This window comes from Osmerus mordax, chromosome 12, assembly GCF_038355195.1.
Source record: "Osmerus mordax isolate fOsmMor3 chromosome 12, fOsmMor3.pri, whole genome shotgun sequence".
NCBI classification, from domain to species: domain Eukaryota; kingdom Metazoa; phylum Chordata; class Actinopteri; order Osmeriformes; family Osmeridae; genus Osmerus; species Osmerus mordax.
In genome coordinates this window covers 7,821,046-7,838,248 of record NC_090061.1, presented here as the reverse complement: position 1 = coordinate 7,838,248, position 17,203 = coordinate 7,821,046, and the positions used below count along the sequence as shown (strand labels likewise).

General features: G+C 49.7%; 1 protein-coding gene across 1 annotated transcript in view; it reads left to right on the top strand.

The window, feature by feature from the left end:
- The window catches only part of LOC136954540 (protein diaphanous homolog 1-like), a 60,110-nt gene that overhangs the window by 7,000 nt on the left and 35,907 nt on the right, over window positions 1-17,203 (top strand). The window contains exons 2-14 of the mRNA XM_067248165.1: window positions 7,966-7,992; window positions 9,131-9,295; window positions 9,535-9,636; window positions 9,723-9,853; window positions 9,983-10,060; window positions 10,251-10,314; window positions 10,432-10,571; window positions 10,755-10,860; window positions 12,138-12,248; window positions 12,343-12,461; window positions 12,921-13,037; window positions 14,856-14,971; window positions 16,871-16,935. Coding sequence (XP_067104266.1) covers window positions 7,966-7,992; window positions 9,131-9,295; window positions 9,535-9,636; window positions 9,723-9,853; window positions 9,983-10,060; window positions 10,251-10,314; window positions 10,432-10,571; window positions 10,755-10,860; window positions 12,138-12,248; window positions 12,343-12,461; window positions 12,921-13,037; window positions 14,856-14,971; window positions 16,871-16,935 — 1,341 coding nt within the window. The remainder of the gene's footprint in view (window positions 1-7,965; window positions 7,993-9,130; window positions 9,296-9,534; window positions 9,637-9,722; window positions 9,854-9,982; window positions 10,061-10,250; window positions 10,315-10,431; window positions 10,572-10,754; window positions 10,861-12,137; window positions 12,249-12,342; window positions 12,462-12,920; window positions 13,038-14,855; window positions 14,972-16,870; window positions 16,936-17,203) is intronic.

Below are 17,203 nucleotides of genomic sequence, written 5' to 3'. Positions count from 1 at the left end.
GTAAGTGGGCTGTATTACTCTGGAAAAGGCCCAGTATAGGACCACAGTTGCAGATTAGACAGGCCCCCTCCCCATGTGTCAGAGCTAATTCTTTAAGATATGTGTGTGAGGTGCGTACGTGAGTGTGTTTGTGTTATGTTTGCTGTGATGTTTGTGCTGGCAAGGTCACGCAAGGACACGTTCTCTGACTGTCATGACTCTTTCTTTTTTTTCTCATCCTTTCTCTGTATGTCTGTCTCTCTCTGTTTGTCTGTCGTTCTCTCCTTTTTGTCTCTTTACCTCTGTTGTTCTTTTTGTCCCAGTCTGTTGCTGGTAGACAGACCGGTGGAAAACGGTTTAAGATGGATAGGTAGATAGAAAAAGAGTGTGCGTGAGAGAGAGATGTAGAGGAAGAGGCAGAGAGAGAGTGTTATCTCTGTGTTCTGTGTGGGATTTGTCAGGATTAGGGTGTCAGTGCTCCATTTTGACTCTCACATTCTGTCAGACTGACAGATTACAGCTAATCTAAAGGTGCCCTGTGTACAGCAGGTAAACATCCTGACTATCTGTCTGTCTGTGTGGTTTATTGGGGTACAAACACTCTGAGTGGAAGGTAAGCCCATTGGTTGGTGCACATACATGTGTGTCACACACACATTATGTCTAAACACACACAGTTACTAGCGTAAATGCAGTATCTTATGTCTATTGTCTTCCTGCCTCACGGGTTGTCGAGACAGGTCCTGCCTTCCAGGACCGGAAACTGATCTTAACCCCTTATCTGTCATTGTCTTTTATTATTCAGCTTTAATCTGAGGCAACAGGAAGTGATGCAGAGTGGTTTTCCTGTTGCTGGAGCTGTCAAAGAGATGTGAGGAACAGAGAAAGGGACGTAGTCAGAGGGAGGGATGTAAAGAAATGGAGAGATTGGAGGGTACAAGAGGAGGGGCTGATGGTGGATGGCGTGAATGAGAGAAGGACTAGAGCAGAGGTGGGGAACGTCCGGCCAACGTTGTCTCCACAGTAGATTGTGGACTAGAGAGATGAGATTGAAAGGGAGCAGAGAATTGTCTTTAGTGCAGGGTAATATTGATTGATGGAAATGGAGTTGACCTTTGGGTCTCTCTTTCTGCCTCTCCTTACTCTCCCCCTATATATCAATCCCTCCACTTTTCTCTCTCCCACTTTCTTTCTGTCTTTCCTTCTCTTCCTTCCCCACTTTCCCTCCCTCCATATTTGTCATGGAAGAGTAGTCTCAGTGGACTACAGTAGAGTTTTCAGGGCCTACAATGTGAATAAGCCTGACTGACTGTGGAAGACTATTCAACACTGGGCCCTCATTTTCTCTCTCTCTCCCCCCCCCCCCCCCCCTCCGCCGTGTAGATCGACAGTTCACCAGACTTTTAGACAGAGAGAGCAGGTGCCGTCCAGCAACTTGCTGTTTACTCTCCGCTGTACAGGCTGTGGGACTGAGCGGTAGCAAGGTCAAAGGTCAACTCTGCCTCCTGGCTGCTGATCTGACAACTCAGAGGTGGGGTTTGGACTGGGCCTAATTGCTCAACATATGCAGACTGCATATTGACAGTCTGTCACTGCGTCTGGCACACTGTGGGAAAGTGTGTGTGTGTGTGTGTTTTAATGGAGGGGGAGCTTGTTGCTTGTAGAGCTGCTTTTGTTCTCTCTCGACCCCTATGAATACACTCACATACACACACACACACACACTCTCTACCCCAGGTCTGTATCTCAGTGTTCAATCTGCAGGAATAATTGAGCCCGGGTTCCTTTGGGACAGTGAGTCATCATCCACTTCCTGTGTTTCTGAAGTTCTATAATGACCGTCCAAGCTGTTATGATGGTAACTCCACAACTACAGTACACACTAGATATGCTGTGTGTGTGTATGTGTTTTGTTCAGGTTGCCTGTCCAAGGTGTAGACCAGTGATTGACAGACTGATATAATGCTGTTACCTGTGTGGCATTTGGAGGCAAAGGGATCGATGCCCTTCTTCTCCAGAGGAGGCCAGGAGCTGGGTAATTACTCCAGGCCCAGGTGGAGGGAGGGGCCTGGTCTCACCGTCCAACCCCAGAGAAAGCCCTCACTGCTGGGCTGCCCAGGGACCCCTCAGCCCTGGGCCCCACTGAGCTCCACACTCATGGGGCCACTGCTGTCCTCACTGATGGATTAGATACTGGTTTTCTGCAAGGTCTGAAGACAATGGGAGTAGGGCACTTGCGTAAGCACACACACACAACCACACTTCCTCGTTGACTGAGCTCAGGAATGGCAGGTGTGCACTGTGGAATGCTGGCACCTGTTGCCATGGCGTACAGACAATGGAGATCCGTGTTGTTGTGGTGGTGGTTGTCAGGATAGGACGGCCTAATCAATACTGCTGTCGATGAGAGCCAGATGTCAGGATGGCGTTTGTGTGTTGTGTGTGTGTGTGTCTGACTTGTGACAGCCACATATTGAAGACTTTAAACACCTTGAACATGTCAATTCATATCCTGTTTTACTTGGCCTCTCCACGACACTGCTTGAGGAGGAAGTGATGCTGCTCGGGATGTTAAACAAGACTGTAAAGATGGCTGTCTGCCTGGAATGTCACCTAGCTGACTTTGGTAAGGGAGGAGAATTTACATACCATCACTCCAGATATGAGCCCCATAAGAAGTGAAACACACACACACACACTGCAAGGCCTTGTGTAGTCTCCATTGTTGTCATGGGATGGTCATTGTTTTGCCATTAAGGACATGTCTCTAAGGTTGGGTGCTATCGCGCGAAAAACTGGCCCCCACTCGGACACACTGCAAAAGCCTAGCTGCACGCACACACAGTCAGGAGCAGCGATGCGTCAAATCTGATCATTTAGCCTTGGAGACTTCCTGCTACAAGATGCAGTCTGTGGGGCCTACATGCTGATGTGTGAGACTGTTCATGAGTGTGTGCTGCGCGTGGCTGGGGTCTGTCCATCCATGTGTTTTGTGGATAAATGATCAGTCTTCCCTCAAGTGAGTGTTTGGTAATGCCCATTTCTATCTGCTTCTCTCTCTCTCCCTCCCTCTCTGCCACCCTACCTGTTGTTCCCAGTAGAGGCTGGTGACTGTTCTCATCTGCTAACTGACAGGGTGTTCCTGAGGGACAGAGAGCACAGTGTAGACGAAACACACACTTAACATAGCTAACACCGTTAGTCACAGTCGCACGCACGCTCACACACACAGTTCCACATTTCCCTCATAGACAGTCCACATCGCCAAGCTCCACAATGCAGGCAGGCTCTGTTACCTAGGTGTTAAGTGTGTGTGTGGATGTACATACACCGAGGTCATATGGGGCCAGATTTGTTACAGCCCTCAGTATGTCTACAACTTCCTGTTTTAGCCGCCAACAGGAAATGTTGTCACCTTTGCACAGGCGAGTCACCAACTAGCAAGACCCCTCCCTATGACATTACCAGCGCCGACAAGTTAGCCTGTCACCATGGCAACTTGTAAGCACAGATATCAACACGGTTTAGGTTACAAGATCATGTGCGGGCTCACACACAAATACACACACAAACACACCTTGTCCAGTAACTATTTATAAAAAACACAAGATCTAGTGTGATTCTGGACTGCAGAGAGAATGAGAGGAAAGGGGGGAAAAAATGAAAGCGTGAAACACTGTCTAGGACTGTGAGTGGGGAAAAAAACGAATAAACATCAATCAAAAAGAAGTTGGCCTAGAGAGGAGAGTAGAGAAGGGTTGTGATAAGAGAACCAGAGAAAGGGGGAGAGGAGGGCTGGTTTTCTCTCTCCAGTAGGGACTCGATAGGCAGAGTCAGGTTCACCTCTCAGCCTAATGATCTCCAAGAGGTAAACACTGTCTGCATCGTACTAGAGGCACGGGTTAGAGGCTGCTTGCCGTCAGAACCCTGTGTGTGTGTGTGTGTGTGTGTGTGTGTTGAAGGACACACTTCAGTGGAGACTCAAACTTCATGTTTCCCTCCAAGTGTTGTTGTGCTACACTCAGTCCCTCGTTTCCTTGTCTTTCTCCCACATGTATTCCAGCTTTACTCAAACTTGAGCGACACACACACACACACAGCTGTGGGCTGGTAAATATAGGCTGTGTGTGACTGATTCACATTGTCATAAGCAAAGAGCGGAGTTCACTCCGGTTTTCCGCCCGTTTCTAAGAAACATACGTTTCCTGCACTCGGTTCAATGTGGGATAATTATGGTCCTCTTGGAAGTGTGTGTGTGTGTAGGCCTATGTTGGTGCCGGGTGATTTTTAGGCTGATAATTATATAGCACTTTTGTTTTAGCTGTGTATGTGTGTCTCTCCATAGCTTTCTAATTAGATAGGAAAGCATCATGCCCTGAGTACCTGTCTGGGTCTCCTTCCCCCTCTTTTGTGCTCGTTGTCTCTCCCCCCTTTTCTCTCATTTTCCCTTTCACAGACGTACGCATACACACATGCAGATCACAAACTCTTGCTGTTTCCTGTGCGATTACCCAGAATTCATTGTGCCCCCTTCCGTCAGGCGACTGTTTCCTGGCCGCGGGTTAGATGGCACTATGGCCATCAGCATGTTTTACATCTGCTTGTGTGTGTGTGTGTGTGTCAGCAGTGTAAGGGGAAAGTACCTTGTGTGTAAAGGATCGTCATATCAGCCTTCACGGCAGGCCAGGGCCAATTATCCTTATCACCACTGACTATAGAGAGACGGCTAATCATTAGACTCTCCTCTCACTCTCACACTACTTTATTCACTCACTCTACTACCTGTAGCACTGTGACTTTAGCTTGAAGCCAAATGAACCAGCACATTCTGTTTAAGCCAACAACATGCTTTTGATATATTAAAGTTGGACAAGGTAGGCCAGGATTTGTTCCTAGAAAGTTCCAGTGCTTTCTCCCTACAAATTGTCCCAACAGTCAAAGTAAAGCGAGGTTCAGGTGAATGATTTGAAACCTCTTTAAAGCTAGTCTCTTCTTCACTGTCCAGACAACAGTGATGTTCCTGGCTTATGGAGGAGGAGGAGGGTTCCTCTTATATTGGTGTGTCAGTCCTTCTGAGCCTGCCTGGAGGATAAGTAATTCCTCTGAACAATGACTGGAAAGGCTTTGCATTTAGTGGCAGCTTTGTTTTGAATCTTTTTGAACAGATTTGAGGGAACAAAGCACCTGTTAGATGGTCTCGGGGAGCAGTTACCCTGGAACCAGCCTGAAAAGTTCCAGAACAAGAGTGGAGAGTCAGAGAGAGACTTTGAGCGAAAGTCAGGAGTTAGACTTTGAGAGAGAGAGAGGAGATGATGGTTTGAGAGCGAGTTATAGGGCGAGAGTGGCTGAAAGTGAGAGAGATGAGATGGAGAATGAGAAGGGAGTCAGGGAGGTCGGGCACGGTCAACCCGGGTCGGGCACGGTCAACCCGGCCCTGAACCAATCAGCCGTGGCGCCCTGGAGAGACGGAGGGATCAGGACAGACGGAGAGGGCATCGAATGAAGACAGACAGTGAAAGATGGAAAGACTTTGCAGGACGTGATGTCTGGAGAGATAAGGGATCAAAGGAAGGGTGGATGATGAGATGAAGTGGTAAAGAGAGAGAGAAGTAGAGGGAGAGAAACGGGTAGAGAGGGGTAGAGGGAAAGAGACGGGTAGAGAGAGAGAGAGAGGGAGAGAGACAAGTAGAGAGGGAGGGAGGGCAGGATCAGTGTTGGGATGTTCTGTCTTACGAGCTTGTATTGTTTTGCACCTCGGATAACAAGTTCTCTTCTATTAAATTAGGGTGGAATTCTTATTACAGCCACACGACCAGTGTCCTTTGTTCAAGCTCTGAATACTAATCTCATGTTGTGCCTAACAACTTCTTATTTGAGTTTATAAGATGGAGGGAGAGAGTGAGAGAAGCGGGGAGGAAAGAGAAAGAGGACATGTTGTGGATCCTCTCTGGGCTAGATGGAGAAATATGAGCAGTTGTGTGTTGAGGGAGTAATGGTTGTGATAGCAATGCAGCGATGCACCAGATCTAATGGGGCAGTGTGGGAAAAACTCACTGTGGAACCCTGGGAGGATTGTGTGGGTGTGATGGGGATCATTAAGGGTTGCTCTTTTGGTGTGTGTGTGTGTGTGTGTGTGTGTGTGTGTGTGTGTGTGTGTGTGTGTGTGTGTGTGTGTGTGTGTGTGTGTGTGTGTGTGTGTGTGTGTGTGTGTGTGTGTGTGTGTGTGTGTGTGTGTGTGTGTGTGTGTGTGTGTGTGTGTGTGTGTGTGTGTGTGTGTGTGTGTGTGTGTGTGTGTGTGTGTGTGTGTGTGTGTGTGTGTGTGTGTGTGTGTGTGTGTGTGTGTGTGTGTGTGTGTGTGTGTGTGTGTGTGTGTGTGTGTGTGTGTGTGTGTGTGTGTGTGTGTGTGTGTGTGTGTGTGTGTGTGTGTGTGTGTGTGTGTGTGTGTGTGTGTGTGTGTGTGTGTGTGTGTGTGTGTGTGTGTGTGTGTGTGTGTGTGTGTGTGTGTGTGTGTGTGTGTGTGTGTGTGTGTGTGTGTGTGTGTGTGTGTGTGTGTGTGTGTGTGTGTGTGTGTGTGTGTGTGTGTGTGTGTGTGTGTGTGTGTGTGTGTGTGTGTGTGTGTGTGTGTGTGTGTGTGTGTGTGTGTGTGTGTGTGTGTGTGTGTGTGTGTGTGTGTGTGTGTGTGTGTGTGTGTGTGTGTGTGTGTGTGTGTGTGTGTGTGTGTGTGTGTGTGTGTGTGTGTGTGTGTGTGTGTGTGTGTGTGTGTGTGTGTGTGTGTGTGTGTGTGTGTGTGTGTGTGTGTGTGTGTGTGTGTGTGTGTGTGTGTGTGTGTGTGTGTGTGTGTGTGTGTGTGTGTGTGTGTGTGTGTGTGTGTGTGTGTGTGTGTGTGTGTGTGTGTGTGTGTGTGTGTGTGTGTGTGTGTGTGTGTGTGTGTGTGTGTGTGTGTGTGTGTGTGTGTGTGTGTGTGTGTGTGTGTGTGTGTGTGTGTGTGTGTGTGTGTGTGTGTGTGTGTGTGTGTGTGTGTGTGTGTGTGTGTGTGTGTGTGTGTGTGTGTGTGTGTGTGTGTGTGTGTGTGTGTGTGTGTGTGTGTGTGTGTGTGTGTGTGTGTGTGTGTGTGTGTGTGTGTGTGTGTGTGTGTGTGTGTGTGTGTGTGTGTGTGTGTGTGTGTGTGAGAGATCTGCTGGTGACCCAGAGTGCCTCCTCAGGCCTCTGGTCCTTGATGGTCCACAGATGTTGGGAGTGTAGGACTGGGATTCTGACTCATGCCTGAAACCTGCACTCTGTCTTCCAGCTAAATACGTCATCTGACGTCTTACTCACCACACATTCCTGGTGCAGTAATAGTACTTTCAAACTGTATTTTCTTTGGAAAAAGGGCACAGCTTTCTCCATAACCTCACACTGCTGTTTCTTCCCTGTTGTTGAAGTGGTGTTCCAACTGGATCATGGCTCCATTCCACATTACTGGGTTTAGAGTGACACCTTGTGGTGAAAACGTGCAAGTAACCAATGTACTTAATGACCCAAACCCAAAATATGATTACTTGATCAACTTAACTATGATAAGCTTATATGCCTCATTGTGAAATGTATCGCAAATAACTACAAATAATTGTAATTGAACTGAATTATGTAGTCTAAAAAAATAAACAGATTGATGATTTAAAAAATGGACCGCTAAACAGTGATGCAGCTTTGCCTGTGTCTTCTTGCTCTCTCTCTTGATTATTTGATGATTAATGAACCACATAGACAAACCCTGGTCCTAGTCGATTCTACACCATTGATTTCTGTCTAATTGTTTCCCTCTTGTTTTCTCTCTCCCTCACTCCCTCAATCACACTCTTTTTTTTGGCCCGTCTCCCTCACTTTCTCTCTCTCTCTTTGTCACCCACCATTCATAATGACTTCTTCCTCCTTTCCATCTTTCCTTCCATTCTCTACATCTCTCTCCTCTGTCCTATTTTCCATCCCCCCCTTTCCGTACAGAAACTCAAACGACTGATCCCTGATGAGGTAGGTTGCGTGTGTGTGTGTGTGTGTGTGTGTGTGTGTGTGTATCCAAGGTCCTCCCCATGCCAGTGTGTGTGTGTGTGTGTGTGTGTGTCTGTGAATCCAAACTTGACAGTACCCATGTGACAGGGCTGTTTGGTTTGGTTTCACCATAACTAACAGCATCTCCCCCCTCCCCCCCTCCCCCCTCAGCCCCTGTCGTGGGCTGGGAGGGTTGAGTGTGTTGGTTAACAGTTCCACCAAGATGTGTTCTCCCCCTGCTCATGCACAGGTCATGTCTGTCGACGTCTCTGTTTGGCCCTGTTAACACAGCACGCTTCCCAATATGTCACACACAGCATTGTGCACCGCTACTTATGTTACATAAAAGGCTAGCATTGTACACTGCTAAACAGGCTAACAGTGTAAACTGTGAAATGTTTTACATGTAGCATTATACAATGCAAAATAGGTTAGCATTATACAATCCTAAATTGAATTGTATACTGCTAAATAATTCTAAAATGCAAAAAGTATGTAAGCGTTGCTCAGTGTTAAATTGCCTGCATGTAACATTGGTTATTGCAAAAAAATATATGTTTTTATTGAGCTCTGCTAATTGAGTTCCATGTTGCTTTGTACAGTGCTGTGTGGCATACATTCAGCCTGGTAAAGGTCTAACTGTATGACATGTAGCATTGGAGACTGTTAACTGTGACATTTAGCATTGTACACTGCTATGATTTGTAGCATTGTGCAATGCTAACTATTCTAAAATACAGTGCTAACTGTATGTAAAGTGTAGCATTTTACATTGCTAATCAGACATTAAAGAAGAGGGATGTTAGAGGCAGGCAGCTTTATCCCAAATCAAGCCCTGAGAGGGAATTACTCACTGCTCACTTGTAGATCTCAAAGCATTTCACAGGTATAATCATAATGGCTAACTGGGTGTCTAAACCCATCCAAGTGTGAGATCTGTCCAATGGGACTGGCCCTATCTGACCTAAAGGAGTTGATTTGGGATCGAACCTTCCCCCGGGCCCTGCCACAGAGCGACCACACAGCAACAGCAGCAAACATCACACTGGCCGTTTACTCCAGTTAGTTCCCTGACCTCTGTGCGACCCCATGTGTGACCCCTGTGCCCTCCGCCTCCCAGCTGGAGCGCTTCACCAGCATGAGGATGAAGAAGGACAAGGAGAAGGCGGGGCCGGGCGGGGGCCAGCGCCACTCAGCCGCCGCCCACTACGAAGTGTCGGGGGCGGGAGCCTCGCAGCACGACCTCCCTGAGGAGCTGGTGCTGGACCTGTTTGAACAGATGCTGGTGAGGAGGAGGAGGGGAACGAGGGTGGGTGGGTGTGGGGGCAGAGGATGGGTGGAAGGGAGGAGGAGGGGGGGCGGGCAGAGGAGGAGGTAGGGTTTGCAGGCGTTCATGCTTTAGGGGCCTTCCTGAATTTCATTCACTTTCTTGTCTCAGCCTTTCTTCCATACGTCTCTATCTCTCTCTCATTCTCTCCCTTCCTGTCTCTCTCCCCCCCCCCCCCCCCCCCCCCCCTCACCCAGGTGGACATGAACCTGAACGAGGAGAAGCAGCAGCCTCTGAGGGCGAAGGACATCCACATCAAACGAGAGATGGTGTCCCAGTACCTCCACACCTCCAAAGCTGTGAGCTTCCCTCCCCACACACCCTGACCTGACCCCTGTTGGAAGGTCAAGACCCTGATCTGACTGTGTGTGTGTGTGTGTCTCAGGGCCAGAACCAGAAGGAGAGCTCCAGGTCAGCAGTGATGTATATTCAGGAGCTAAAGACTGAACCCAGGGATGCTCAGCTGCTGAGCTGCCTGGAGTCGCTCAGGGTTTCCCTCAACAACAACCCTGTCAGGTAACATCCCACACACACACACACACACACACACACATGTGTATATATATATAGATTTAAACATGCTGTCTCTCTGTTACACACACACACCATGGGTTACTAATGCCAGTCTTTGTCCTTGTGTCTCAGCTGGGTGCAGAACTTTGGAAACGAGGGGTTGGCTCTGCTGCTCAACCTGCTGAGAAAACTCCAGGAGGAGAAAGACCCGTAAGAGCAGGAAGCATCTTAACAACACCTATCACAACAATAACAACAACTACCACAACAACACCAGCCTCTCTCTCTCTCTCTCTCTCTCTCTCTCTCTCTCTCTCTCTCTCTCTCTCTCTCTCTCTCTCTCTCTCTCTCTGTCTCTCTGTCTCTCTCTCTCCGTCTCTCTCTCTCTCTCCGTCTTCAGGCACATGGGAGTCAAGTGTCAACACGAGATTATCCGCTGTCTCAAAGCATTCATGAACAACAAGGTAGTTTCACCCACCCTGCTTATACCTCCAACCCACATACACCAGTCACAGTAGTCACCTCCACCCTGGTTTCACCTCTTAACTAAACGTCTCTGTCTCCCCCCCCTCCTAACCCAGCACGGTCTGAAAGACATGCTGAACTCAGTGGAGGGGATCCCTCTGCTGGTCAGAGCCATCAACCCCAGGGTGCCTCACATGATGGTGGACGCCGTCAAGCTGCTCTCCGCCATCTCCATCCTGGAGCACCCCGAAAACCTGTGAGACTCAGAGAGAGAGAGAGAAAGAGAGAGAGTGTGTGTGTGTGCGCGTGTTACAAACGGGGGTGAGCTTTGGGGTGTGGTGGGTGGATGTGTGGGTGTGATTAAGTAGTATTGATTTGTGTGATGCTAGTTAGCACGTGTGTGTGTGTGTGTGGGTCTCACCCCTCTCTCCCTGTCCAGGCACGAGCGTGTCCTGGAGGCCATCACCGAGGAGGCCGAGACGCAGGACAACGAGAGGTTTCAGCCGCTGCTCTCAGGGATGAGCAAATCCAACATCGCCCTCAAGGTACACACACACACATTCTCTCTCATACTTCTTCCACTCCTTCTCACACACAAACTTTTATTATTATTATTATACTGCACCTGCATGTCTCCCAAACACACGCCCCTCCCCACACTGCACCTGCATGTCTCCCAAACACACGCCCCTCCCCACACTGTACCTGCATGTCCCCCAAACACACGCCCCTCCCCACACTGTACCTGCATGTCTCCCAAACACACGCCCCTCCCCACACTGTACCTGCATGTCTCCCAAACACACACCCCTCCCCACCCTGTACCTGCATGTCTCCCAAACACACGCCCCTCCCCACACTGTACCTGCATGTCTCCCAAACACACGCCCCTCCACACACTGTACCTGCATGTCTCCCAAACACACGCCCCTCCCCACACTGTACCTGCATGTCCCCCAAACACACGCCCCTCCCCACACTGTACCTGCATGTCTCCCAAACACACGCCCCTCCCCACACTGTACCTGCGTGTCTCCCAAACACACACCCCTCCCCACACTGTACCTGCATGTCCCCCAAACACACGCCCCTCCCCACACTGTACCTGCATGTCCCCCAAACACACGCCCCTCCCCACACTGTACCTGCATGTCTCCCAAACACACGCCCCTCCCCACACTGTACCTGCATGTCCCCCAAACACACGCCCCTCCCCACACTGTACCTGCATGTCCCCCAAACACACGCCCCTCCCCACACTGTACCTGCATGTCCCCCAAACACACGCCCCTCCCCACACTGTACCTGCATGTCTCCCAAACACACGCCCCTCCCCACACTGTACCTGCATGTCCCCCAAACACACGCCCCTCCCCACACTGTACCTGCATGTCCCCCAAACACACGCCCCTCCCCACACTGTACCTGCATGTCTCCCAAACACACGCCCCTCCCCACACTGTACCTGCATGTCTCCCAAACACACGCCCCTCCCCACACTGTACCTGCATGTCCCCCAAACACACGCCCCTCCCCACACTGTACCTGCATGTCTCCCAAACACACGCCCCTCCCCACACTGTACCTGCATGTCTCCCAAACACACGCCCCTCCCCACACTGTACCTGCATGTCTCCCAAACACATGCCCCTCCCCACACTGTACCTGCATGTCCCCCAAACACACGCCCCTCCCCACACTGTACCTGCATGTCTCCCAAACACACGCCCCTCCACACACTGTACCTGCATGTCTCCCAAACACACGCCCCTCCCCACACTGTACCTGTGTGTGCGGCGCTGACAGGCCGTGTGTGTTACAGGGAGGCTGCATGCAGCTGATCAACGCCCTGATCAGCAGAGGAGAAGAGCTCGACTTCAGGGTCCACATCCGCTCTGAGCTGCTCCGCCTGGGCCTCAGAGACCGTCTGACGGTGAGACACACACACACACACCACAGTAGGGAAGCTCATTCTGCATTAGATCGGGCTTTATTTGACTCTCTCTGTCTCTGCCCCCCCCCTGCAGGAGGTGAGGACCATAGAGAACGAGGAGCTGAGGGTGCAGCTGAGCGTGTTTGACGACCAGGCCGAGGACGACTCGGATGATCTCAAGGCTCGGCTGGAAGACGTCCGCATCGAGATGGAATATCCTTTCACCTTCTGGCTCGTCCGTCCGGACATCTGGAATGTGTGCCAGTTGACCTGCAGTTCTGTTCCTTACCACTGGGTGTCTCCAGGGTGCCACATTCAGTTCTAGTGATTGAGACTGTCAAGACATCTGTTTCTAAAACCATGTACTCTAAAGGCCATTCTTTATACATGGTATTGCCTTCTGTGTGAAGGATAGTGTGATCAGCTGCCACAATGTCCCATTAGGGAGGTAACTTGATTGGATTTTGAAATGTGGATTCGATGCAGCATTTCTTTTTGTAGCCACCAGGGGGCATCTGACACACCATTCCATTAACATGTATTGGCACAGATCTACAGATCATTATCACTGGGAGAGCTGTAGGACAGATTCATTTCTTATGAGCTGTGTTTAGCTTAAGTTGATGACGACCGTGTCCAAGCGGTTGCGTTCCTTGACGGCAGCGGGCGCACTGACGTGACGGAGGTGTTCCAGATCCTGTTGAACACAGTCAAGGACTCCAAGGCCGAGTCCCACTTCCTGTCTCTGATGCAGCACCTGCTGCTGGTCCGCAACGACTACATGGTCAGGTACGGGGAGGTCACATGGACACACACACACACACACACACACAGAGAAACAAGAACACAGACACATGCGCACCCAGTTGCACACAAACCCCCCCCCCTCACTCTCATACACACACACACACACACACACACAGACTCGCTGTAGGCATACAGGCCCAGGGTTTTAGGCACATGACACATCCGCACTGTAGTGACCTTGACCTTTGAATGCTCCATCCCTCTCCACCTCCTCTGCATGTGACTCACTGCTTTGACCAGGGGGCACCTTGTCCTGTGGAACCACCATCTCAATCCTTTTTCCTCTTCTCTCGCTCTCTCACTCTATCCCTCCCTCACTCTATCCCTCCCTCACTCCCTGCCTCCCCCGTCGGTTTTTCAGTGCATCCTTCCAAAAAGCCTAAAAACCCCCCAGTTAATACGCATGCAGGGGAGGCTGGCTGCATTTGAATAGAGAGGAGCACCTCCAGCCCTTATCACCGGCGCTATGCTAATGTCTCTCCCTGAGCCCGGGGGCTTTCACTGGGAAGCGAGGGATGAGGCGGAGGGGAGGAATATTAGAAGAGGAGAGAGGGGAGAAGTCAAGAGTTGGAGAAAATACTTACGCACCTGCTTGCGCGTGCACACACCCACCCACACACACCCACCCACACACACACACACCCACACACACTAGGCACAGTTGACATGTCAGGCTTGTCGCCGGTCCCGTCTTTGCCATGCCGCTCCAAACAGGAAGGAAATTATTGTTGAAATTGTTTTCCAAGGTTGAGGGGGAGAGATGGGGGGTGGGGAGCGTAGGGGGTGTCGAGGAGGCAGGCAAGCAGGCAAAATGGATAGAGGGAGGTGGATGGAAGAGATTTGCGAGGAAATAATAGCTTATGCAAAAGTGTGGAGGTGAGAGAGATGGAAATAACAGTGGCAGGAAGACGATTCAGGGAGATGGTGGGTGGTAAATTGGTGGGTGACTGAGAGAGAAGGAAAGTGAGGGAGAGAGGTGCAAAAAGGCTGGATGTTAGTATTAGAGAGGAAGACATGCACTTCAGTCTGCCCTCCAGTCCAGCAGTGCTGCATTAGTGAATGAACCCAATGGACACACACACAGACTAGTGTATAGCAGTCAGTCCTGACCCAAGTCAGTATGAACCTCAATTGGACTGGTCACGTTTTCTGACTATTCCCAGTGTTTTGCAGGTATTGTAAATGAAAGTTGTTACCCTTCAGTCCTCAACGCCTTTCTTTCCAGCGGCCACTAGATGTCTCTCTCGCTCCATGGATAAATCTTAGGCGAAGAATTTATTTTCTTCGAGAAGTGACAAAGATGAGGAGGAGGGGTAGAAAGATTGAGAGAGGAAAAATTGATAGAGGGAGAGAAGTGACGAAGATGGGGTGAGGGAGAGAGAGAAAGGAGGTGTTGAGAGAGAGAGAGAGATGGGGAGAGAGAGAATAAATAACATATTGAGTTCTGTGACTTGTAGAGCATCACACAGGGTCACAGAATCAGACACCTCCGAAATTGAGTGTCTGTGTGAAACCAACTAGATCAGACGAGGGACACACGCACGCACACAGACAATCAATCTTTTTGACAAGAACACCCATACACGTTCTCTGACACCCGTGGACTTTTGTGAGACAAAAGTTTGTCTCACAAACAGACACTGCTCTTAATCATTTGGTAATGTATTCATTTAGCAATCCAGCAACGCACAGAGCGTTTGAACCTGCAACCTCTTGGTACGCAGTCAAAGGCTCTACCCACTGAGCTATGTCTGTCCCCCCTTAACCTGTGTGTGGGTGTGTGTATATTTCTCTCTGCAGGCCTCATTACTACAAGCTCATGGACGAGTGTGTCGCACAGATCGTTCTGCACAAGAACGGAGCTGATCCAGACTTCAAGTGTCGCAATCTCACTTTCGACATTGAGGGGTTAATAGGTATATTTTTTATACACACACACACACACACACTGAAAGCTGGCCCATTCTATGGATGTTCTCCTCAGTTTACCTGTTCACTCTGCTTCACAGATTTGAAGCGTGTGTGTGTGTGTGTGCTCGTGTGTGTGTGTGTGTGTGTGTGTGTGCGTGTGTGTGTGTGTGTGTGAGACGTGTTCTGAATCCAGACAGTGTTCCACTTGTTTGTGATGGTCGTGTAGAAACATGTTGGAAAACGTGTTCCATTTTCACTTATTGAACTGGGTAAACCCACCACGAGAGGTGGCCTGGACACTGCCAGACATGACGGAGCTAGCAGACCAAGTCACTGTGTAGGAGAGCACTGGGCTGAACGGAACTAGGCTAGACCCGGGCTAGACCCGGGCTAGACCCAGGCTAGACCCGGGGTAGACCCAGACTAGACCCAGGCTAGACCCGGGCTAGACCCAGGCTAGAATATCCTGTCTAGACAAAGACAGGATATTCTAGACCCCTTCAGACTAGTACCAAACCGAACCATACTGAACCATACCATACAGACCATTACTGGGTCTAGGAGTTTACGTTTCTGCTCTGTACTCCTACACTACCACTTTCACTGCAGGAGGCTCTAATTGCACTGCTTCTATATGCGTCCTCAAGTCGAGCTGACACACACACACATCCACACACACATATGCTGCCCTCCTTCAGACTGTCGTCATTACGGGTGGAAAGCAGCCCAATTCTGCCCTGCATGCATTATTTAGTGTTTTTCTTTGAACTCCGAAAATTCTCCGCTGCACACACTCATTCCTTCTCGCTCTCTTTCTCGCTCCCTCTCTTTCCTCTTTTCTGTCTCTTCACTCTCACTCTTCAGTTTCTCTTGCGCGCACTCCTTTTACCTCTCTCTCTCTCTCTCTCTCTCTCTCTCTTCACCACTCGCTACAGCAGCTTGTCCTATTTAGCCTGGCTCTGATGACAGAGTAAACCCTGGAATAACACTAACACACACTAACATCTCCCTTTCTTTCTCCTCTTATTTGCTACTCTCTCTGTTTCTCTCAACTGTCTGACCTCTCTTACTCTACCTCTTCTGCTGTAAGAATTTTTTTTCTTTCTCCATCCCTCACTGCCTCCCAGTGGCTTATGGGTAGGGGTCCAAAGACCAATGTCTCAGGAGTAGGGCCTGACCAATCAACCTGCGGATTTGGTCTCCTCACCAGGCAAACTCTTCTCTGCACATGCTCAGTACACCCCAAAGACTTCCAACCACCTGTAGACCCCAATCACACAATCAACGGCTCTCTCCCACTGATCAAACCAGATTCCGTTGCCCCTCCCCAACATACGCTTCTGATAGGTCAGTCAGATGGTGCAATATCTCCTTTAGACATTTCTTTTTGTTTTTTTAATCTTATCTTCATCTTCTGCCAAAATGGCCTGGTAGGAGGGGAATGGAAAACCAGATGAGTATGGATGGGTTGGAGCTGTATAGCATGAAGAAGAGGGATCCACAGAGAGGAGAGGGGAGAAACACAAAGTGATGTTAGAGTGATGTTAGAGATCTGTTTGGAGATGAGAGGATTAGTGATGTACCTCGGTGTGTGTGTGTGTGAGTGTGTTTGAAGGTGGGGATGGATGAGGGCGCCAGGTAGGAAGATAGACTCCCAGTGCGAGTAACGAGATTCCTCTGAAATCGTCTGGCCCATCTCCACTTTAAGGAGGTTGATGAGGCAAGGCAGACAGGGACACACCAGCTGAAGGGCAATATGTGTGTGTGGTGTGTGTGTGTAATGTGCATGACTAAAGGGCACAATGGCTCATTGGAGTTCTGTCTGACAAAACCTTTCTCTCTCTCACACACTCTCCCTCCCTCTGCCGCTCTCTCTCTCCTTCCCTCCATTCCTCCCTGTGTAGATAACATGGTGGACCAGACCAAGGTGGAGACTAGTGAGGCCAAGGCCATAGAGATGGAGAAGAAGGTGAAGTGAACACACACACAGCCGTGGGAGTGTAATGAGATTCTCCCTGCTTGTCCGTGGCCGACACTCAGCCACTAAATGAGGAACAGAGGATGAGGGAGAATGAGTGCATACGTGTCTGACAGCTTCCTGATAGAGAAATACTCTGACACACACACACACACACACACACACACACTAAATGGCGTGATTGCAGAGGCTTGCTACCCTGGTGTTTCTGTTCTGTTATGAGCCTGACAGGATAATTGCAACGAGTGAGCTGAAACTA